The following is a 24,797-nucleotide window of genomic DNA, read 5'->3' as shown; positions in this document are numbered from 1 at the left end:
CCAAAAAGTTAGCTGAAGACCTAAAATGACGGTTTCGAAATATAGAGGAAAATTCCATTTTCGCAGAAGCGACTTCATTAGAGTTCTGGTTCAAATTACATGGTTTTCTGATAAAAATTCTGCTGAGAAGGTGAAATTAAACCTGATCAGGCACTGCTACTGCAACAATCTCAATTCCCACCACTGTATTTACTTCTAGTCTCTGGCTCGAATTTGATGAAGTGTTTTCCAGGCTGCAGAGTAATCCACACCCGAGAGCTGCTGCAATAGTGGAAGTGGACAAATATTTACAAGAGCCCCTGCTACAGAGACAAGGCAATACACTTCAGTGGTGGCCTGAACGGCTGTCAGTATACCCCTCGCTCTTTGTACTTGCAAAAATACGACTGTGTATGGTTGCAACCTCCACGCCATGTAAAAGAGTGTTCTCGAAGGCAGGACACCTTATAACTGACAGAAGAAATCGCCTGACAGGAAAAGAAGTGGAAGAAATCATGTTTTTAAACGGAAATATCTGAACGTTCGCCAAATCCGTTGATGTTTATACATAAATATATATGTATTTTTTTTAAATTTAACTAGGACAATCCTCAAATGACATTTAGTGTAATTATTTCAATAACATGTACGAGATAAACATTCCTACATGAACGATTATCTTTCAAGCGTGGATTCCACGCATGCTTCAGTTCCAGACTCACAAGGTAAGCATTGTATTTTCGTGTTGGCTCTTCGTTTGTATCTTTAATATTCATTTGTCAGCAAGCGCTGCCAACGGTTGGCTACCTGTAGACGCGAAGTATAACTGCACTGCAGGAAGCAGCTGACGCTGCCTTCCCCTCGCCCCCCACCTACACAACCCCTCCTAAACCTATCATTCCCCACAAACACCGCGCGATTCACCGACAGGCAGTAGACGGAGGACTGAAGAGAAGGGAGAATGAGTGACGTAGTGCCGATGTAGGGGGAGAGGGAGAGGGGAAGCGAGTGACTGAACTAGAAAGAAGTGTGGAGTGTGCTATCTGTGAAGAGTTTGAAGTACCAGTTCATTGAAATTGAGTGGTTAGTTCTCACTTCACTGGAGTGAAGCGTTCATTTGAACGACTCATTCACGAGCTCCCCATCACTGTAATTATGGTATATAGAAGCAGTACGATGTTACCCTCTGTAAAGATTTTTGTAGTTTTGACCGTGAAATACCTAAAGGAGGTTGCCTATCGGACATGAAATTTTGAATTACGTAAATACACAACTAGAAACGGATACTGTTTAGAAACTGTTTTCATTAATCAAATTGCTCTAATGATAAAGAATACGGTCGCCAGTCTAATTAGGCATAAGAATGTGTAACATACTTGTACAAAAAATAGATTTGAGTAACTTCAAGGGATAGACACAACCTATATTTTTCCACACGAGAGTGAAATGAAACCAACCACAAGCATGTCTTAACGTAAAGAGAGTGCTGACAGTTATAGCAGAACAAACCTATTAGCATAAGCACTATATATAATGACACACACTTTTGCATTGAGGGCTTAGTCAAACCGAATAGTTTCAATAACATTACTTTCAAAGTTTACTGTAGAATTATAAAATTGGGCATGAATTTAGTCCTTTACCAAATACTTTTCTACGTGACATGAAGATTGAATAGAGTTTGTTGTGGGTTGGCAGGAGAGCCAACACCGGGTTACTAGAGGAAGCCGAAAGGCACGCGTTTTAGCTCACGCAGGCTGGCGTGAGGTCTGGAACAGGACAAGGAAATTAGAATTTAGAAAAAACGGACGTAGCTGGTGGAATACTTAACTTTAATCCATAATTGGTGAACGTCGCTCTTGACGGTACATTATTCATAATATCAATAGTAACTGGTAATGGCGCCTTGCTAGGTCGTAGCAAATGACGTAGCTGAAGGCTGTGCTAACTATCGTCTCGGCAAATGAGAGTGTATTTTGTCAGTGAGCCGTCGCTAGCAAAGTCGGTTGTACAACTGGGGCGAGTGCTAGGAAGTCCCTCTAGACCTGCCGTGTGGCGGCGCTCGGTCTGCAATCACTGATAGTGGCGACGCGCGGGTCCGACGTATACTAACGGACCGCGGCCGATTTAAAGGCTACCACATAGCAAGTGTGGTGTCTGGCGGTGACACCACAGAGCTCACTACCAAACAATTTCTCACAGTTTCCTGAAGAAAAGAAGTTACTATTTTTGTAGGTAAAGCTCTTTCTGTTAGTAATTTTCTATTAGTGAGCACAAAGGACCGAATATGGATCCTGTTAAACTGGCAATATATTCTTTAACACACAATTTAGCAAATATGAATATGTAACTTTCAACAGTGATAGTTTTTAACCTTTACTGCACTGGGACACAAACTGACATAATTATATGACAGTGACTCACCTTTTTGCAATTTTCAACAGGTTGCACTATGATTCTTTACTATGCAAAACACTATGAGCCACAGATTTGAAAAACGCTTACTTTTGAAACTGGCAGCAAATTGTTTTAATATCTGTTTTTTCTATTTCATTACTTTAAAATCAATTATTTACTTTATGCTTTTTGAAAGCCCACAGACATTGAAATGGGCAGTTTCAGTTGCAAAAATACCTTCAGCAAACATCGTTTACTATCTCACACACTTTTGCTACATTGACTTTGAATTTAATTACTTTCTTCTTACTATATTTAAGTGGCATTATTTACTTAACAACTGGGCTTTAATATTTTCAAAACATGGACACCCGGTAAGCATGTTTAGCATGGAAAGGGTCCTAAGTAGTTATGTATTATTATTTGAAATTAATAAAACATCCACATAAACTGATCCTTCACTTTACATTTCTACCTTATTTCTGTTGCGGTGATTGCGCAACGTGGTGGCGAGTACGTCCTGGCAGGTGGATCAGCAGTTGATAATGATAAAAGTCTGTCGTTTCTTGGTGGCGATGATAGATACCATTTCCAAAACAGAGCTAGCTTATTAATCCATCCATCCTAGGCTTTGACACATTGGAAAACGACACAAAAAGCCTCTCTCGGCACCAGCACAATCCACTGGTGTTACATGAGCTGTTGGCGGTTCAGTAGCTCGTGTCCGACTAACTAGTTGTCTCACCTCTTCCTTTATGCCTACCACATTCTGCACGGACTGCATGATTCCGTTCCCGAGGGGCACCAAAACACCTTTTATACATATAAGGAACTAAGAACCCTAGATGAGGATCAGCATATACACAGTTGCAAACAAAGATTTTGAACAAAACAGATCAGTTACACATATTGACATCTCTACAAAAAAATTATTCATACAAAAATTACAATTATATATGATTTATTTTGCCTCCCTCCAAATGAGGCAAAGACTTTAACTGATACAGGCAAAACCTTACAAAGGATCAAACCATGACATCTAAGTTTTTACAAAGGAAAAAAGGAAACACTCTTATAGTATCGATACAGTCAAATAATATTTACAACAGTTTAGCTACAGAATGTTAAATAAAACCAAAAGGCAAAATAAATCAGCAAAAAGTATGTAGCGTCTGAGTTATGGTGTTACAAGGTATACACGGAAAAGGCCGGGAAATACGGTGGATTTTAGTTAGATTACCTCATGGTAAGACTTATATTCCGGAATCAGATATGGAACTTAAGGCGAACCCAGGAGCAGGTATAGATTCAGATAACAATTAAGTGATGGTGAAGAACAGGCTGAAGAGTCAGTTCGCAGAGAAGTGGAACACCGAAATACTAAGGAATGACGAGATACGCTTGTTGTTCTCCGAGGTTGTAGATGATGCGATAAGCAATAACTCAGTAGGCAGTTCAGTTGAAGGGGATCACAGAAGCTGGAAAGAGAAACATAAATACAGGGAAGGTAACAGAAGAAAAATACTTCAGTTGATCCAAGGACGAAAGAAACACAAAAAGTTTCAAGGAAATTTTATGAATGAGATAAATGGGAAGTGTAGGGAAGCTAAGGCTGCATGAGAAATGTGAAGACATCCAAAAAAGAAACGATTATCGTAAGCATTGACTCAACATTTAGAAAAGACAAAACAGCCTTTGATGAGGGGAGGGAGCAGATAGGTGGAAAGAGTGCATTCACGGAGTCTATGAATAGGAAGGACACGTCTGATTACGTGGTTGGAAAAAAAGAAAAAAAAAAGTCAATAGGGGAGGGATAGGTTATCAAGTATTACAACCGGTATTTAATGGAGCTTTAGAAGGATTAAGATCAAATAAGCTAAAAGGCGACTACTGACATTGGTGTGTAGAACGTATGAGACTGGTTATACACCCTTGAGACTTTCGGGAAAAAAATCGTCCACATGACTCCGAAGATCGATAGACCCGACAAGTGCGAAAGGTATCGCACAGTCAGCTTAACATCTCATGCACCCGAATTGTTGGCAAGAATAATATGCAGAAGAATGGAAAAGAAAATAAAGAATCTATTAGATGGCGATCAGTATGGCTTTAGTCAAATTAAGGCTCTTGGGCTCTTGGGAGGCAGTTCTGATGTTCAGGTTGATAATGGAAGGAAGACTGAAGAAAAATCAGGACATGTTAGTCGGATTTGTCGAGCGTGCAACTGTGACTGACAATGTGAAACAGTACCTGATATTCGAAATTCCGAGAAAAACAGGCGTAAGCTATAGGGAAATACGGATAATATGTAATATATACAAGAACCAAGAGGATAGAATAAGACTGGAAAACCAATAGCGAAGTGCTCGGATTAAAAATTGTGTAAGACAGGGCTTTAGTCTTTCGCCCCTACAGAGTTCAGCCTATACATCGAAGAAACATGACGTCAATAAAAGAAAGGTTCAAGAGTGGGATTAAAATTCAATGTGAAAGGATATCAATGATAATATTCGCCGATGACATTGATATCCACAGTCAAAGTGAAGAAGAATTGCAGGATCAGTTGAATGGAATGAGCAGTCTAATAAGTATACCTAAGGAATGAGAAGGTACCCTGCACAATCGACAAGGAAAGCAGTATTTGGTAAACACTGACAAGAAGGTGGGACAGGGTGACAAAACATCTGTTAAGACATCAGGGAATAACTTCCATGGTACCAGAGGTAGCTGTAGAAGATAAAAACTGTGGAGGAAACAGTAACTGGAGTACATCCAGCAAATAATTGAGGACGGAGGTTGCAAGAGCGGAATTCGCGGAAGGTCACATCAAACTAGTCAAAAGACTTATGACTAAAAAAGAAGGCGTTGTTGCGTACTATTTCAGTCGGCTATTTCATCTTGACTTCCAGGGTTTAACTTTTGACTCATATGTAGTTCTACAGTACTCTGTTTGCAACGGACAACTGCCGATGTGACGATGGATGTTGATGCACAGTGAGTTGGCAGCTCTGTTTCGAACACTGCAATGATTGCATGAGCATCACGTAGTGCAGTTACATTAAAATAAACCTGTTTTGTTATCGTTAGATTCAGTTAAACTAAACAATATCTGAGTTTCTTGAGGGTATTTTTGTTCTGTCATTGCAACTACAAAAATTCATAACTTTTCTCACCAGTCGTGTTTCGATTCATTGAGGTAAAGTGTCATAAGTGGTGTGTAATTAAATTATTTATGTTTTCATTTGCTTTTAGATCTAAAAACAGTTCGTTAAGAATTTTTTGATCTGTACTTACGGTGATTTTCGCTTGATTTCTAGCTTACATCGAGAAATGCCGCCTGCTAGCACATCGTTGCTTTTCTGCGTTAGACACTGATAATTTTGATCTAATATTTAGTTGTTCTGCAGTACCATGTGTTTCTTATGTTTTTTACAACACAATTTTATGCACACCACTGTATTCTGTTTGTTTTCGTACTTCTAAATATCTGTTGTGGTTTGTGTTTCGTGGTGTTGCCAACATAAACTTTCCACTACTTTCTCTTTGACTAGAACCTTTATTTATTTATTTATTATTGTATCTGCGTGATTCTATTTATTTAAATACCGTGTAAGAGTAGGGAAGGAGTAGTGATGGAGGAGTCTTTGTTTTTCTTTTTTTCAGTATAGGGCAGGGAGAAACCATGATGAATGGACATAAGTGTACAGCAGTGTGATGGAGTGTGAGTTACAAAGGAAGGTGTGGAGGTAGAAGGTAAATGAAACTGTGAGTGTAGGTGGGGGAGGGGGGTTGTTGGAAGGTGGGAATGAAGGGGGGGGGGGGGGGATTGAATAGGCTCTTCTCTTTTGTATGTAATTTCATCAGTTATTTTATGTAGAGTCTGGTTCCCAATATTTATCTGGTCACTGAGCAACTGTTTATTTTGTCATTCTGGAAACATCCCCCAGGCTGTGGCTAAGCCATGTCTCCGCAATATCCTTTCTTTCAGGAGTGCTAGTTCTGCAAGGTTCGCAGGAGAGCTTCTGTAAAGTTTGGAAGGTAGGAGACGAGGTACTGGCAGAAGTAAAGCTGTGGGTACCGGGCGTGAGTCGTGCTTCGGTAGCTCAGTTGGTAGAGCACTTGCCCGCGAAAGGCAAAGGTCCCGAGTTCGAGTCTCGGTCGGGCACACAGTTTTAATCTGCCAGGAAGTTTCGTTTGTTTATTTTGTGTTAGTGCTTTTTGTATGAGGAAATTTTATTGGAAAGGGAGGAAGTGTCTGTCTTTACTGATTTTTATGATATTTATATCTGTTTTAATACTGCTTGGTGTTGTTTCAGATCATCTGCATGGTAGATGAACCTAAAAACAGAATACAGCAACTACACAAAATATATATACTGTACACAAAAACATAAATTTCACAATAGAAGAATAAAAACAAAACTCACTCAACCTTCTGGACCTGACGATAAGGAAGGACAATAATAAACACACGTTAGACATATACAAGAAACCGACAAGATGTCACATTTTCTTAAATGCAACATGAAACCACCTGCAGAGATGCAAATAAGCAGCAGTCAGGTACATGTTGAACAGGCTGAACAGCATCCCCCTAAACACTTCTGATTACCAGAAAGAGGTAGCCATTGTAAAACAAATAGCATTAAAAATGGACACACAGAAACAATGGTAGACAAATAACATATTCAAAAAGCAAGGCATAAACATTGCTTACAAAACAAAGAACTCAATATAGAAGCACATCAAAAAACTGAAATCAAAACCAGACAGATATCAACAATCTGGTATCTGTCAGCTCGGTTGGAGAGATTGGAATGACTAGCAGAACATTCGACACAAGATATAAAGAACACATCAGAGCATTTAAATATGGTACAGACCATTCAACATTTGCAGATCATCTAAAACAAGAACACCACAGACAAAGCAATATTGAAACAGATACGAATATCAGAAAAATCGGTAAAGACGGACACCTTCTCCATTTCCAAGAAAATTTACACATACGAAAAGCATTAAGAGAAAGTGAACAGTTGCTCAGTGACCAAATAAATTTTGGAAACCAGACACTACACAAAATGAGTGTTGAAACTACATGAAAAAGAGCTTTTCAATCCTCCTCCCCCCCCCCTCCCGCACTCACAGTTTCATTTACCTTCTTGCCCCCCACCCCCACACCTTCTCCTGTAACTCACACTCGATCACAATGCTGTACACTTATGTCCATTCATCATGGTTTCTTCCTGCCCTATACTGAAAAAAAGAAAAAAGGTTCCTCCATGACTACTTCTTCCCTACTCTTACACGGTATTTAAATACACAGAAACATAATGAAATAGAATTACACAATACAATAATAAATAAATAAATAAAAGGTTGTAGGTCAAAGACAAAGTAGTGGAAGGGCTATGTTGGCAACACCACAAAACACAAACCACAACACATCCTTAGAAGCACGAAAACAAACAGAATACAGTGGTGTGCATGAAAGTGTGTTGTGAAAAACATAAGAAATGCATGGTGCTGCAGAAAAACTAAATATTAGATCAAAATTATCAGTGTCTAACGCAGGAAAGCAACGATGTGCTAGCAGACGTCATTTCCCGATGTAAGCGACAAATCAATCAAAAATCGCCGTAAGTACAGATCAACAAATTCTTAACGAACTGTTTTTGGATCTAAAAGCAAATCAAAATCTAAATAACTTAATTACACATGACTGATAACACTTTACCTCAATGAAGCGAAACGCGTCTGGTGAGAAAAGTCACGCATTTGTGTAGTTGAAATGACAGAACAAAATACCCTCAAGAATCGTAAAGCAACTACGGACACTATGGCCACACAAGTGAAGAATTTAAAGTACCTGAATTATTTACTGCAGTGCAGAACTACTTGTTTGCTACTCTGGAGTGCTTACACAGTAGTTGAGAGCCTTCGGCGTGCACCCTCTGAGCACTGGTGTCTCGCGACTGCCGCGATGACAGCGCTAGCGGCAGTCAGTGGCAGGCTGTGCCGGCATTCGCACCGCGTGCGCCAGCGGGCAGCTCAGCTGAGCGACTGCGTAGTGCTTCACGTTGCAGCCCTCACCAGCAGAGGTGTTGGCTCTGCGCTGTATGCTCTGGAAGCGGCCGAAGGATAGTTCTAATACTGCATGCACTACAGTCTGAATAGCATTTCGTCACGAAAGAAGGTCGGCAGTGCGTACGTGTGTAACGTGAAAGAGGTATTTGTTTGCTTAAAAGCTCGTTACGAAAAGTAGACAATAACGGGACCAAGTTAACGTAAATAGCGCAACATGATGGCAAGTGAGCGAACAGTGATTGGTGGCTCCAGGCAAACAGCACTCAGTCAGCGTTTGACGGAGGTGAGTGAGCCCGATATACTTCATTAAATCCACCTCAGCTTCAGTGCAAAGCGGGGGAACTACAAAGAACACTATTTGACTTAGGTTCATTGTAGTATGTTTCTGATCCCTCATATATTCTCATACGGTGGAACTATGTAACGTAGCTTTCCTTTCTGGCAGATAAAAGTGAGACAAATATTTAAATTTTCATAAAAATAAGCAGCAAATGAATAAATGTTAACCTCGGGAAAGTGCGATGGCACAATATGGTTAGTAACATTACAAGTATCGAGATACAATCAAACTTTATACCTTACTGAATCGCCATCATCTGATCCTTAAGCCTTCGCACATGAACAGTTTTTGATTAATCAAGCCGTTGTAGCTATTGAGCATAATCATTGGAGGCTCGTTGACGTGAGTATACTCTATAGTGACTACCGCGTAAAAAGCGGCAATGAATATTAATTCACACCTCGTAAGAAATAGATCTGCGGCTTCGGCGTGTGAAGAGTAAAATACTTAAGCACACGACGCGATAAGCAATCGGTCGTATGGCCTTCAATGTGCGCACAGTTTCCTGAAACGTCTACCTGTAAAGTACAAAATCACCAAATAAAATCAAATTGGTAGTAGCAAAAGCTTTCTACAATAATTGCAGACATCATTATTCATTAATTAAATTTTTATTATTATTTTTCGATCAAATAGGTATCACTCGAGAGGCTACTAACCACCCCTAACGCATACTATCTGTGAGTTACAACTAACATCTGTTCCTCAGTCACGGATATTAGATTTTATGGCATAAGAGTTTCTTGCAGGATAATGATTTCTTCGTAACAAGAATTTAAAAGTTCCCTTTTATTCGATACGCTTCAACTATTATGAGTGAGAATGAGAAAATTGAGTGCGACGCGAAGTACTGCAAATGCACGACAATTAAAAAGAGAGATGCTTAACTGGAATATAAACGAAGGGAACAGAGGCAGAAGTCAAATGGCGTAGAACATTTCTGTGGTGATTATGACAGGAGAGAGAAGAATTTCAGCTTTATTGCCATATTGTACAAAATTAGATTCATCAGGCTATGTTTTGCACAGCATGTAGCCCGGATTCTGGATGCAACTGTTTCTTGGTAATAAGTCAGCCAATAGTTCGTACTTATTGGTAGTTGACTATATTCAGGGCGAAACATAGAATCGATGATTCTAGACGGATCTTTTGAAAAAAGGAAATCAAACTTAAGTGAACTGTAAGTATTCCAAAACGAAACAATTGTCTCATTTCTCCAAAGTTTTCGTTACCGTTAAATAAATTTCCGTTCCTCCCGCCAGCACCATGATCAAGGCTTCCAGCTACATTTGGTCCAGATAACGTTCCTGTAACACCTCCATCTGACTGTAAGCCTACAGTGGCCTGAAAACCAATTAATGTCAGAGGCAATGAACCTTGTCAAGCTTTTTTTATAAAAAAGGGAATAGTTCTGTATTATACTGACATAAATTGCCAGACTTTATGACACTGTAGACACACAAGTTGTGAGTAATCGTGTAGATGAAATCAGATCTGTAACTTTTTCAGGTGATGCACGGAAGTGTTACACGCTCTGAAACAGGAAAGGCAGAACACACATTATATTTCATCATTAACTGAAAATAGCTAAACGAACATTTGCAGTAACGATGGTATTCAAAGAGGCGAGTATTTTGAGGTACGTTCAAAATTACCGGTACTAACTTATTTAACTTTCGTAGTAGGGAGGCAACCATGTTTTTGTAAACCTAACTAGGTACAAATTTCAGTGTCACTGGATAGCTACATAATCAATCGACGAGTTGATTGATACGCCACGTGTCATTGTTTATAGTGCGAGGTACAGTGAAAGAATGAAAGATGAGAAACGTATTAAATTTGAGGGCGAGGTCATAGAGCACAGAGCATTTATGTTCCGTTCAGGCTACGTTTACGAGGGAGCAGTGTTGAAGCATCACTAAGTCAGGGAAACTCGCATTGATGTGTAACACTTTTATCTGTTTATTTGTTCGAAGAGTGTGGTGGTGAACATTAACATGTACTATACATCGTTGTTACTCTGTTTTAATTGGGTAATAAATACTATTAAAAAAGTGAGCCGTTCGGTAAAAATGTGTAGTTATTTTAATTAGATAAAGTTTATTTATTATTAGAGTATTATCCACATAGTAAAATATACTCACATATGCGTAGTGTGACTCACCATAAGCCTCAGTATTACACCTCCAACAGATTTTGAAGTATTAGGAATGTTACGATTTTGTTGAATCCAGCTATACATACAGCTTATTTGTGAACTATATGTAGAAACACTATGCGGTGATTCAACGTGCGAAATGTGATAGAGAATATGTACAAACTGTACTTCGCAGTAATTCGTAATTGCTGTATCCATACTACACGATCGCCATCTCCAGTCATTTTCACTGACAGTCTGCATGAAATGAATGAAGTTCCTGGATAATTTTCTCCACATTAAAATATACTTGAAAATCTAAATAGCGGTTGCTGAAAATCCTTTATCAACCCTGCGAGTAATGTTGTTAGGGTGTTTTATTGGCTTTAAAGATTTCATACATCTGATGTAAACAAACGAAACCGTAACGTTACGTATGAGCGAGTGCACTGCGGTGTAGCTACATCGGTCGCTTAGTTCAAGCTACTTTGCTCCACCTAGGAGGTCAATTGTGGAGATAATTTTGCACAAACATTATTTATCGAATTGCTCTTTCAATTATGGCAGGTACGCGGTTGAAATCGTAGAGGTGTCGGTTATCAAGGGTTGCTACCACGAGTTACTGAAAAATGTGTGTTTCTTATAAAGTTGTCTATTCCATATTGCGCAGGGAATCACTTCACTGTGTCTGCCGTTGTAGGTTGGGGATGGTTCACTGTATATGATTCTCAAAAAATCTCATATACGGTTCAAGGGATTGAAACAAGCTTCATTCTGAAGATTTTCAAGGTTTCCTACAGGTAATAATCAGGACATCTAAAAATGAACCACCTTAAAGCGTTTGCTCCTGCGATATACGTCTGGGTCACTGTGTACAAGTACTACACTGAAAGTACCTTCCATCATGTTATAAACAAAATAGTTTAATATTTAAAACAAGTTTGTTGGAAGAATATTAAAACTACCCCTTACGTTAGTCCTCTACATAACAACCATACAGATTTAAGCACGTAGCATGTCTGTTAACGTGGTGTAAAATGCCCTGGGCCCAAAAGTTTTGTCGCCTGAGATTTTAGGGACCCAACGAGTATAGAACTTGTGGTATCCTATTTAATTAAGGTCTCTAACACAAAATATCCGGAGAAATCTAAAAGTTCTGATTTCACTAATATTTCCGTCGATTTTCTGTGCTGGTTAGTTGCTGACTACAACAGACTTCCTCATCCGTCGTCATTATGAAATTCGTCCTTCCACTCTTAAATGACATTACTGATGCACAATGCATTCACTCCTTGCATTCGATCCGTACACAAATTTTGTAATAAATGTCTATATCTGTAATTACATGACTACCCTGAAATTCACACTTAAGTGCCTGCTGGCAGAAAGTTCGCCGAACGACCTTCTAACTGTCTCTACCTTTACACTCTTTAACAGCGCGTGGGAAATATGAACACTTAAACCTCCTGTAAAAGCCCTGATTTCTGTTACGTTATATAACTGTCATCTATACCTGTGTAGAATGGCATCAATAAAATATTTCTGCCTTCAAAAGAGAAAGTTGGTGACCGAAATCTCTTGAAAATATCTCGCGGCAACGAAAATTGACTTTGTTTCAAAGATTGTCGTCCCAACTCATTTGTCACACGCGTGAAATTTCTTCTGTATTTCACGGTAGTAAAAAAACGAGTTGCCCTTCTTCGGACTTTTCCGATATCTTCCGTCAATGCTATGTGGTAAGGATCCCTACCGTACAGCGGTACTCTAGCAGAGGACGGAGATGCGTACGTTCGGCAGCCCCTTTAGCAGACCTGTTGCATTTTCCAAGTGTTCTGCCAATTGCAGCATTTGCTACAATATTATCTATGTGATTGTTCCAGTGTAAGCTGTTGGTAACTGTAATTCCTTGGTTTTTTAGTTGAATTTACAGTCTCTAGATTTGTGTGCTTTATCGTGTAACCGAAATTTAACGGATACATCTTAATACTCAAAAGCTTCCTGGTTTATTCACAAAAAAAAAAGATCGCGTTGCAGCAACGATTTCACATTTGGCGAGATTTTCAATTGGAAAGCTAACCTTGAGCGGCTTCGCTATGTGAGCGAACTTTGTGATGTAGCGGGTAGTACACTGACTCTCCAGTCCTGAAGGTCTCTGCTTCAATCCCGGATAGAGGCCGGGAATTCTAATTGATCCAGTTGCTTCACGACGGCGCCAAGTCTACTCAGCTTTCTATCAGATGATTACCGGGGATACTTTCCAAGGATAAAACGTGGCCAGTCTCCGTCCTAATGCCACGGCGCAGAAAGGTTGCAGTCTTACGTGAGATGTATTCACATTTGTGCATTTGGATTAATGACTGAAGAGAATGAAAATTAGCAGCGGACTGGGACTCGAACCCGGATTTCCCGCTTATCGCGAGCGGCCGCCTTACTATTAGGCTATCTGAACGCGACTCACTGCCAGACCTGAACTTTCATATGTCGTCAGCCATGTGTCTACAACCTCCACTCGTAGATTCATCATGTTTATTCCCGTACAGCGAAGACATGCTTTCCCGGTATCCGGGGATAAATGTGATGCATGCTTGTACAGGAATGTACATAGTAAATGTACACGTTGGGTTACAGACACTTAGTTCACCTCGTGCTCGGATAGCCTAACGGCAAGGCCTCAGATCGCTATAAGCGGGAAATCCATATTCGAGTCTCGGTCAGGTGCAGATTTTCATTGTCTTCATTCCGTTACACAGCAGATGGTGTCCGTATTCCCAAATGCGAATACCTTCCATGTGTTTCATAACAGCTGCAATCGCCGCAGTGCATGTTGCTTCTTCACGCATGCATGTTTTGCATTGAACTTCTGAACGACACGGGCACTGCAATATCGTAGGTTGCAGCCAGGCCAATAGCCCGGCGACGGGTCTGCACCAGAGAGTTTCGCTATTTCTGCTCAAGGTGAACCAGATGCAAGCACATTAACCTACTACGTGACGCCGTGCAGCGACCATTGCGTTAGAAAATTGACTCGATGCTATGTTACCGTAGGGGTCTGTAGAGTATTTCCGCAGAATGCGCGAATACAAGTCATATAAACTGTTCTTGACATTTATTTCTCTTTCCCAGACTTAGCCTATTCCTCTAGTGTTGCTAATTTTGACTGCAACGCCGGCTCAGTTTTTTGGTATGACATGTGAATTCCCATTCCTTCGGAACGCTGTTCATATGTGTAATTCATCTGAGAAGCTCTCCTTATCTGCCAGCATTCTGTGAATCAGACTCTTTAGTACTGAATTTTTTGTACTGGATGAGAATGACTCGGGGCTTGTAGGTGGAGGTCAGTGTATGTGGGTCTTCCGTGTACGCTGTCAGCCAGGGATCTCCCCGCTAATCTCTTAACTCACGATGCAATGGGTATCCTTTTCTAGTCCCTCCGTAAGTTTTGTTATGATGGACCGACTTTAAAGGTTCCAGGAGTTCTTCACGATTTTTTTAGGCTTCCGTACCTCAACTGATAGGAACAAACCCTTATACGATTACTTTGTTGTCCGTCTTTCAGTCAGTCTGTCCATCTGTTAAGAACCCGTTTTCCCATGAATATGTAGACATATCATGTTGGACTTTGTCACGTATTAAGTAAAAAATTAAAGCTTCTGAGTCAAAGCAATCAAATGATACTGCCGTTTACGTCACATATTATGATACTATCAAGCTCACTCATCAATTCCTATTGACGTAGTATCATCAAATTTTGCTAGAAGCAAGGTTTCACAGTACAACCAAAGGAAAAAACTCCGAAAATTTTAAATTACTAATTATATCCCTTGTCATTTGTTACCCGACTTCAAACGTGAAATTAAAACATTCCGGAAAGTTTTGGAATCACCGGGATCGGTATCTTGCCCGGGAAGGGTGAACTAACTATATACGTGAATAAGCTTGTACGCACACTCACAGCGCGATTCCTACTTGTATGTGGCTAATTTTTTCGTCCCATATCTTCCGTTTCGTTTGGGGACGGGTCGTGTGTCGTACCCGGATAGCTCAGTCGGTAAGCGCAATGCCCTCGAAGGGCAAGGTTCCAAATTCGAGCACGGGCTCGGCACACAGTTTTAATTGCCAGGAGGTTTACAAACAGTGCAGAGTCCAGAACAGAGTGAAATATTCGTTCTGGAAACAGAATATAAACTGACATGAGAACGCTCGTGATGAGTTCATTTAAAAATTACAAGGTTCCTAACAAGTGAAAGGGACGAGGAATGTTGCAGCATATGAGGTGTATGAGAAAAGTAGTTAGACTGGCAATGCTGCGAGCGACCTGGCAACGCAGTGTTGTTCTACTTGTGTAGACCGCTATGTTCATCCCTTCCAGATGCTCAGTCCTAGTTTTAGCTCCGTACACCCGTCACGTGATCAGTGAAGTTGTGCTACTGTTGTGTGTTACGAAAATGTAACAGCGGAATTAAGAGCAAAGTTATGCCAACAAGTTCTGTGTTAAACTTGTGGTATCCACAAGTGTGACCTGTGAAAAGCTGAAACAGCCCTATGGGGCACATTCCGTATCACGAGCACAAGGTTTTTGCTGGCACAAATAAGTTTGGAAGGCCGAAAACACGGTGAAGCTCGAATAAGCAAATCAAAACAATGCTGATTTGCTTTTTTGACAATAGGGGTATCGTGCATACAGAATTTGTTCGTCCAAGACAGTGTCAATCACGTGTTTTTGTAAAGATGTCCTTGAAAGACACTGGAAAAGGGTATATAGAGTGAGACCGGACATCGGAGTGGATTCTGCATCATGACAACACATCTTGACACTTGCAACACGGAGTTTTTGAGCTCAAAAGACATGTGTTGTTCCACAGACACCCCTTTTCAACTGATCTCCGTTCTTGTGACTTTTCTTTTCCCAGAATTGAAAAATGTCTTAAATGGACATCATTTTGGGACTTTGGAGAACATTCAACAGAATGTGACGCACATGTTAGACACTGTACCAGCTCAAATCTTTCAGCGTTGCTACCGGGACTGGGAACAACGACTCCGCGGGTGTATAGCTGCCGAAGAGAACTACTCTGAAGAGGAGAGTATTGTTGTCGGAAAAAAATTAAAACTTTGGTAGATAAGAATCAGTCTCAACACTTTTCTCACACGCCTCGTGTCTTGGCGAACACAGCCGTTTGTTCCTAGACAGTGTTACCATTTTAGTCGTACCGTTGGGTGTTTTTTCGGCGGCGCCGCATGTTGTGGTGCAGCGGCGGCCCTTACGTAAGCGCAGCGTCCAGCGAGCTGGCTGCAGACCGCGGCGCCCCCCTCCCTGTCTGGCGGACCTTCCGCGGGCCGGCCGCCACCCCGGCTGTTCCGCCGGTGCGGCTGTTGCCGCCGTCGCTGGTGCTGCTGCTGGCGGCGGCGCGGCCTCGGATGGCATAGTCCGCTACGGGAGAGCGGCAGAGCTGCACACCATGGACACGCCCTGGGGAGACGTCGCCACCGCCAGCGGCAGCTCGCAAAAGGTACGGTGGGCCACTGAACCGAGCCGGGGAAGGCTTCTGCTCGTCTCTTCGCTGCTCGGTGACGTACGTCATAACAGTACGCAGCGTAGGAGTATGACGTGATGACAGTGCGAGATCTGGGTTACGAAGTGTCACAATAAATAGCTGAGCAACATTGGAACCTTAACTTGTCGCTTCGTGTAGTGATGTAGCTGCTGCAACTATTTTCCAGAAAGATAAAGTGACGCAACTGTTCCGTCGCCATTACCTGCTTTTTACCGCGTGTACTGTGCTTAGACTTCATCTCATTACTATCATTTCTATGTATAGTTATCGTCAGGCGTCACTAATTAGACACAGATATATTGTCTCTGTCATACGAACCTATGATTTCTAATATTAATGACAGTTTTCTCTTTTACATGATGAAAATTTAACACTGGCTGCTGCATCTTGCAGTGCACTTCGGTGTAAACGTTTCGGCAACATCTTACCGTCATCAGTTTTGTAACCTTCGTCAGGCATTTTCATTCAATTATGCCAAATATTTCGCGCTGACTGTTGCAATATTTTTACTATCTCGAGACGTATCCTAACTTTAAAAGCAAAGAATACATACATGCTCTTATGCTGCCGGGAAAGAACGTGAAGCACTTTGTGAGGGTCGTTTGATACAGAAAAGCCTGACACTGATTTCATTTGAAAAATGTAGGAATATAAGTGGGGCGCAACTAAAAGATATATCTGCATAGCACCTTCACATAAATGAAATGGCGAAAAAATGTGACAAGTATGACGCCAGAATTTACTTTTGATTTTATTACTTCTATTTTTGCGTTTACCTAGTTTTTATGCTTTATTTACTTTCAAGCGTTATCGATTGACCATACCCTGCTGTGTGTAATGCTTCGTGAGGGAAAGACAAAATGTAAGCTGTGCGTAGTACAAAGTCGATTGTGTTACGTACTGTAATTCACATGAAACATTTGGATTGCTTCTACACTGATAGAATGTTCGAAATCATGTACAGCAAATTTTATTTGTTCGTCTATTTTTGCGGCGTATATTAGCACAGAAATAATACCTCACGAAACATGTTGACAAGAAATACAATAACGTCAGTCGTCCACTTCAACATACTGCTTTAGAATTCTGTTGCACTACATAAACATTTCTCAATGTTACTGTGAGTGATATTCAGCAAAGGAAAGTTGAAAAACCGGCTCTGAGCACTATGGGACTTAACATCTGTGGTCATCAGTCCCCTAGAACGTAGAACTACTTAAACCTAACTAACCTAAGGACATCACACACATCCATGCCCGAGGCAGAATTCGAACCTGCGACCGTAGCAATCGCGCAAGGAAAGTTCCATCGACAAGGAGTTCATTAGAAACGTGGTATTACTCCGAATTTCGGAATATTGGTGAAGGATGTTCCCAAAGGAGCAATTCCAGTGTTGTCTGCTTCACGACTCCTGTTTTCTTATATCCGTAATGTGATTAGGATTACTGATGGAATTAAAACATTTTTATTTGTGCAGAACATTCTCTGGAAACTTCCAAAACGAACTTAGTAACTTAGTGCTCACTGTTGTATAAGTCAAAATTGTTCCAAATTAATAAATTCGGTGTTTACTTCGAATCCAGTATAGTGGCGCCATTCCTTAACAGCCAATCATGTAGCTCCCACAGTCCACTGAGTAGTGCGACGTGTTGATATCACGTGACCGACGTTAGCAAATAGTGGAGCGCGGTGTTACAATGGTGGCAGCGAGTTGAGCCGAGAATTTGAGGCTCGAGAAAATTCTCTGTGCGTTGGAGTCGCCATGTCGAACCTTCAGATCTGTGCACTCAGTCTTATCACGTTCAGTCCACTGAATAGTCCGCAAACGATGCAACCACTTGCAATACGGCACCTTTCGAAATAGGAAACGTGTTGTTGCGGTCTTCAGTCCTGAGACTGGTTTGATGCAGCTCTCCATGCTACTCCATCCTGTGCAAGCTTCTTCATCTCCCAGTACCTAGTACAACCTACATCCTTCTGAATCTGCTTAGTGTATTCATCTCTTGGTCTCCCTCTACGATTTTTACCCTCCACGCTGCCCTCCAATACTAAATTGGTGATCCCTTGATGCCTCAGAACATGTCTTACCAACCGATCCCTTCTTCTGGTCAAGTTGTGCCACAAACATCTCTTCTCCCCAATCCTATACAATACTTCCTCGTTAGTTATGTGATCTACCCATCTAATCTTCAGCATTCTTCTGTAGCACCACATTTCGAAAGCTTCTATTCTCTTCTTGTCCAAACTATTTATCGTCCATGTTTCACTTCCATACATGGCTACACTCCATACAAATACTTTCAGGAATGACTTCCTGACACTTAAATCTATACTCGATGTTAACAAATTTCTCTTCTTCAGAAACGCTTTCCTTGCCATTGCCAGTCTACATTTTATATCCTCTCTACTTCGACCATCATCAGTTATTTTGCTTCCCAAATAGCAAAACTCCTTTACTACTTTAAGTGCCTCATTTCCTAATCTAATTCCCTCAGCATCACCCGACTTAATTCGACTACATTCCATTATCCTCGTTTTGCTTTTGTTGATTTTCATCTTATATCCTCCTTTCAAGGCACTGTCAATTCCGTTCAACTGCTCTTCCAAGTCCTTTGCCGTCTCTAACAGAATTACAATGTCATCGGTGAACCTCAAAGTTTTTTTTCTTCTCCATGGATTTTAATACCTACTCCGAATTTTTCTTTAGTTTCCTTTACTGCTTGCTCAATATACAGATTGAATAACAACGGGGAGAGGCTACAATCCTGTCTTACTCCCTTCCCAACAACTGCTTCCCTTTCATGTCCCTCGACTCTTATAACTGCCATCTGGTATCTGTACAAATTGTAAATAGCCCTTCGCTCCCTGTATTTTACCGCTGCCCCCTTTAGAATTTGGAAGAGAGTATTCCAGTCAACATTGTCAAAAGCTTTCCCTAAGTCTACAAATGCTAGAAACGTAGGTTTGCCTTTCCTTAATCTTTCTTCTAAGATAAGTCGTAAGGTCAGTATTGCCTCACGTGTTGCAGTATTTCTACGGAATCCAAACTGATCTTCCCCGAGGTCGGCTTCTACTAGTTTTTCCATTCGTCTGTAAAGAATTCGTGTTTGTATTTTGCAGTTGTGACTTATTAAACTGATTGTTCGGTAATTTTCACATCTTTCAACACCTGCTTTCTTTGGGATTGGAATTATTATATTCTTCTTGAAGTCTGAGGGTATTTCGCCTGTTGCATACATCTTGCTCACCAGATGGTAGAGTTTTGTCAGGACTGGCTCTCCCAGGGCCGTCAGTAGTTCCAATGGAATGTTCTCTACTCCGGGGGCCTTGTTTCGACTCAGGTCTTTCAGTGCTCCGTCAAACTCTTCACGCAGTATCATATCTCCCATTTCATGTTTATCTATGTCCTCTTCCATTTCCATAATATTGTTCTCAAGTACATCGCCCTTGTATAGACCCTCTATATACTCCTTCCACCTTTCTGCGTTCCCTTCTTTGCTTAGAACTGGGTTTCCATCTGAGCTCTTGATGTTCATACAAGTGGTTCTCATATCTCCAAAGGTCTCTTTAATTTTCCTGTAGGCAGTATCTATTTTACCCCTAGTGAGATAAGCCTCTACATCCTTACATTTGTCCTCTAGCCATCCCTGCTTAGCCATTTTGCATTTCCTGTCGATCTCATATTTGAGACGTTTGTATTCCTTTTTGCCTGCTTCATTTACTGCATTTTTATATTTTCTCCTTTCATCAATTAAATTCAATATTTCTTCTGTTGCTCAAGGATTTCTACTAGCCCTCGTCTTTTTACCTACTAGGTCCTCTGCTGCCTTCACGACTTCATCCCTCAAAGCTACCCATTCTTCTTCTACTGTATTTCTTTCCCCCATTCCTGTCAATTGTTCCCTTATGCTCTCCCTGAAACTCTGTACAACCTCTGGTTCTTTCAGTTTATCCAGGTCCCATCTCCTTAAATTTCCAACTTTTTGCAGTTTCTTCAGTTTTAATCTATAGTTCATAACCAATAGATTGTGGTCAGAGTCCACATCTGCACCTGGAAATGTCTTAAAATTTAGAACCTGATTCCTAAATCTCTGTCTTACCATTATGTAATCTATCTGATACCTTTTAGTATCTCCATGGTTCTTCCATGTATACAACCTTCTTTGATGATTCTTAAACCAAGTGTTAGCTATGATTAAGTTGTGCTCTGTGCAAAATTCTACCAGGCGACTTCCTCTTTCATTTCTTAGCCCCAATCCATATTCACCTACTACGTTTCCTTCTCTCCCTTTTCCTGCTACCGAATTCCAGCCACCCATGACTATTAAATTTTCGTCACCTTTCACTATCTGAATAATTTCTTTTATTTCATCATACATTTCTTCAATTTCTTCGTCATCTGCAGAGCTAGTTGGCATATAAACTTGTACCACTGTAGTAGGTGTGGGCTTCGTATCTATCTTGGCCACAATAATGCGTTCACTATGCTGTTTGTAGTAGCTTACCCGCATTCCTATTTTCCTATTCATTATTAAACCTACTCCTGCATTGCCCCTATTTGATTTTGTGTTTATAACCCTGTAGTCACCTGACCAGAAGTCTTGTTCCTCCTGCCACGGAACTTCACTAATTCCCACTATATCTAACTTTAACCTATCCATTTCCCTTTTTAAATTTTCTAACCTACCTGCCCGATTAAGGGATCTGACATTCCACGCTCCGATCCGTAGAACGCCAGTTTTCTTTCTCCTGATAACGACATCCTCTTGAGTAGTCCCCGCCCGGAGATCCGAATGGGGGACTATTTTACCTCCGGAATATTTTACCCAAGAGGACGCCTTCATCATTTAATCATACAGTAAAGCTGCATGTCCTCGGGAAAAAATTACGGCCGTAGTTTCCCCTTGCTTTCAGCCGTTCGCAGTACCAGCACAGCAAGGCCGTTTTGGTTATTGTTACAAAGCCAGATTAGTCAACACACATTTAATAATTAAACATTAAAATTTTGCCACTCATCTCAGCATTCATGTATGACTGAATTTGTAAACACGTGATACTAACATTTACTGCGGTTTGGGTGACGTAACAGTTCAGCCACCTTATACAACAAGCAGCACGTCTTCATTCTCTGCTGCGCAACACAGGAGAGTGGCGAACGGAGCAGAATTCGTTATGTGATTCTTACACACAACCAAATTATCATTTAGTAATCCACTTTAGCGGCATTTCAGCTGACACATTCATGATGTTTATGAAACTATGGAACTGCTGAAGTAATATTTCTTGCATGGATTTATTACGACAGGTACTACAATTTATTTTATTATACAAGAGAAAGTTATTGCAAATCTTGAAAACTTTTTTGCACGACCAAGGTTTTCCGAATATTGTATAAAAGATATGATTTCGTGCATTGGTATTCTATGCAATAACGATCTACACCCATCAACGAAATTAAGTGGTAACTCGAAATGTTGCAATATACAAGAAAGAAATTAATATATGACATGAGACATTGTTAAACATAGAATGGATGATAGGTTAATTATAGCTTCTCAGTACACAATTTTGATATTGGGTCAACCCCTCCGACTACCAGTGGTTTCTGCCTGGAAAAAATATTTTATTAATTTTGTTTTGAAGTTCCAGTGCCATTAGTACGAAGTCGCCGAAGCTCTTGCAAGTCAGAGGCATCTACTGGTACTCTGAGATACTTCTACATATGTAGTGTACTGTAGCAGTCACTTATAGCGTTCAAAGCAACAGTTAGTGCGGAGATTGTACTACTTGATTGCTGGAAATTATGGCATTGTTTTTTTTTTGTAGTGGCGGTATTGAAAAAATGATTGGCAATGAAAGTAAGTATATCTAAAGACATTGTAACGTCAATCTGAGTTTGTACTGCTGCTTTTATGAGTGGTTTCAGATGAAAGCAATGGAGCACTATGTAATTTTTTCTTTCAAAATTTATTAAATTTTAGGCCCATTTTTGCTTGTTATTGAGGCCTTAGTGGTTCAAATGGCTCTGAGCACTATGGGACTCAACTGCTGTGGTCATAAGTCCCCTAGAACTTAGAACTACTTAAACCTAACTAACCTAAGGACATCACAAACATCCATGCCCGAGGCATGATTCGAACCTGCGACCGTAGCGGTCGCGGGGTTCCAGACTGTAGCGCCTTTAACCGCTCGGCCACTCCGGCCGGCAGGCCTTAGTGGTTCCAAAGTAAAACTACTTAATGAATGGTTTAATTTTTGTCAGTTTCTTTTTGTACTCATTGCTTACTATGTCAATAAAGGTTAATATCGTGAAAATTTTAAAATTATATTCCAACCACATACTTAAAACAAATGAATTGACTTTTTTTCTAGTTTCTTCTTGTATTCGTTACTCATTATGATAACAAAGGTAAATTTTGTGACAAATTTTAAAATTATTCTGCACAATACTGACAATGAGATATGTTAATGCATATAGATGTCATTACCTGACGACAATGACAATGTTCGAGCTTTTATTTTATATTATCTAACTGAGCAACACAGGTTAAGCGGAGGAAGAGGAGAGCCAATCAGGTTTTCCTTTAGATATTCTAGCAGTATCCATAAATAGCGAGAAAACCAAATCCGTTTGGTCGTTCATTCGGAGAGCTGGCCGTCTGTTGCTATGTTATTAATTTATAAAATTTTAAACACAGAAAGAATTTGTTCTTTCCATCCTAACTACAGTATTTTGACATTTATTGAATGTCTGTGGTAGTTTTCTACGTAATACTGTGCAAATATGGAGTCTGTTTTCTGTGACTTCCAGCAATTGCGATGTTCCATTAAACTGGTGCATGTAACAGTGAAGCAGATTGTTTTATTTTTCGGCACTTTGGAAACGTATATTTAGTTACCATTCTGCCACACCGAAGTGCCACTGATTGTTCGCATGTTCACGAATTTATCTATACTTCATGAGTTTATCTATACTTCACTTTATTGGACCGTACTTTATCAGGTCATTATACGGAGAAGGAAACCGTGACGCAGTAAAACGAGTAGCTGCATGAACCAACCTACTGCAGACTGGCACTGGCTAGAGAAGAATCTAGGCCACAGCCAATAGGCTAGACGGCAGTGGTGCGGGGGGGGGGGGGGGGGTACTAGATAGTGGGGGATGCTAGATTATCCCATACGACTTTCACAGCATGTTAGTAGGTGCCGATGGCTGCGATCGAGAACATTCTGTGAGCTAGCAAGTTTTGTGTATGTTTCATCAGTTGATTCTACGACTGGACCTGAAGTCGAAATGAGCTTCGATGACACGTATGAGCACGTCCTTCGGTGCTGCTTCAACTCTGTGTCACAGTTCATCAACGGTAGTGGCATGCCAATGCCTCGGTAACCCATTGCCAGAGATTTTCTTTTGTAGTGGTTTGCCAATCTCTCAGTAACCCATTACCAGAGATTTTCTTTGAGAGAGAGAACTGGAATACGTGCTGGGCAGTGCAACAGCCCGGATTTAACACATCAGAAGTGTACCGCCTGCTGACCTGATCACTGGATAAGTGATCCATACGCAACCGTTTTGTGTACCCAATAAGACCTCTTCCCATCACGCCAGGTGTTGGATCAGTGCGGCGATGACACATAGATCCGTCCATAGTGATGCTATACGAAGAACCAAGAATCGTCTGCGGTGTTTGTGTGCTCCCAGTCCTGTCTCCAGTGTTGTCGTTGGGAGCAGCACTGTCGGCGCACCTCTCTTTGCCGACACGTCAGAGCAAGCCGCTGTAATATTTGCCATGCTGAGAGTCCCTTCTGCTCCAGGCGTCGTCCCACTGTCCGTTTGTGCAAATAAGGGCATTTCGTGGCTCAAGGTATGTGAAGTGGCTACACGATCCTGTACGGTCGAGCGAATAATTATCTCCTCATGTACTAGGCGCATGGGGCTGCTCAGATACTGCGTGATGTTGATTATATCCCTAGTGCACCCGTCGATGCCATATTCACGTGTATGTCATAGGATCACGACCAAGACGAGTAGGAGTACGGTGTAATTATAAACAGCTGTCTCAACAGTCCATAATCCTTCCGTTGTCGAACTGCATAATTGCTAGTAGAATTCCTCTTTTTTATACGACGCTTAACACAATTTCCGCACAATCAATGGAAATTCAAATTCCATTTCAGAGCGAGTAACCCTCTACATTACCTTTCCTTACAGGACGATTCCGTGATGATGTGAGACACTTATGAGGATGATGGGCAAGGGTAAATGTATCAATTTGGAGTAAGAGACCCTGGTATGAAAACG

The 24,797-nt window shown here is 40.9% G+C and overlaps 1 protein-coding gene across 1 annotated transcript in view; it reads left to right on the top strand.

Moving 5' to 3' along the window:
- The first annotated feature begins 16,304 nt into the window (after positions 1 to 16,304).
- The window catches only part of LOC124789687 (protein scarlet-like), a 371,381-nt gene continuing 362,888 nt past the window's right edge, over positions 16,305 to 24,797 (top strand). Inside the window, exon 1 of the mRNA XM_047257124.1 lies at positions 16,305 to 16,450. Within this exon, the coding sequence (XP_047113080.1) occupies positions 16,400 to 16,450 (51 nt within the window). The 5' untranslated portion in view covers positions 16,305 to 16,399. The remainder of the gene's footprint in view (positions 16,451 to 24,797) is intronic.

The sequence above is a fragment of the Schistocerca piceifrons genome, chromosome 3, assembly GCF_021461385.2.
Source record: "Schistocerca piceifrons isolate TAMUIC-IGC-003096 chromosome 3, iqSchPice1.1, whole genome shotgun sequence".
Lineage (NCBI taxonomy): Eukaryota > Metazoa > Arthropoda > Insecta > Orthoptera > Acrididae > Schistocerca > Schistocerca piceifrons.
The sequence above is the reverse complement of the archived record's forward strand: the minus strand, read 5'-3'. Positions and strand labels throughout refer to the sequence as shown.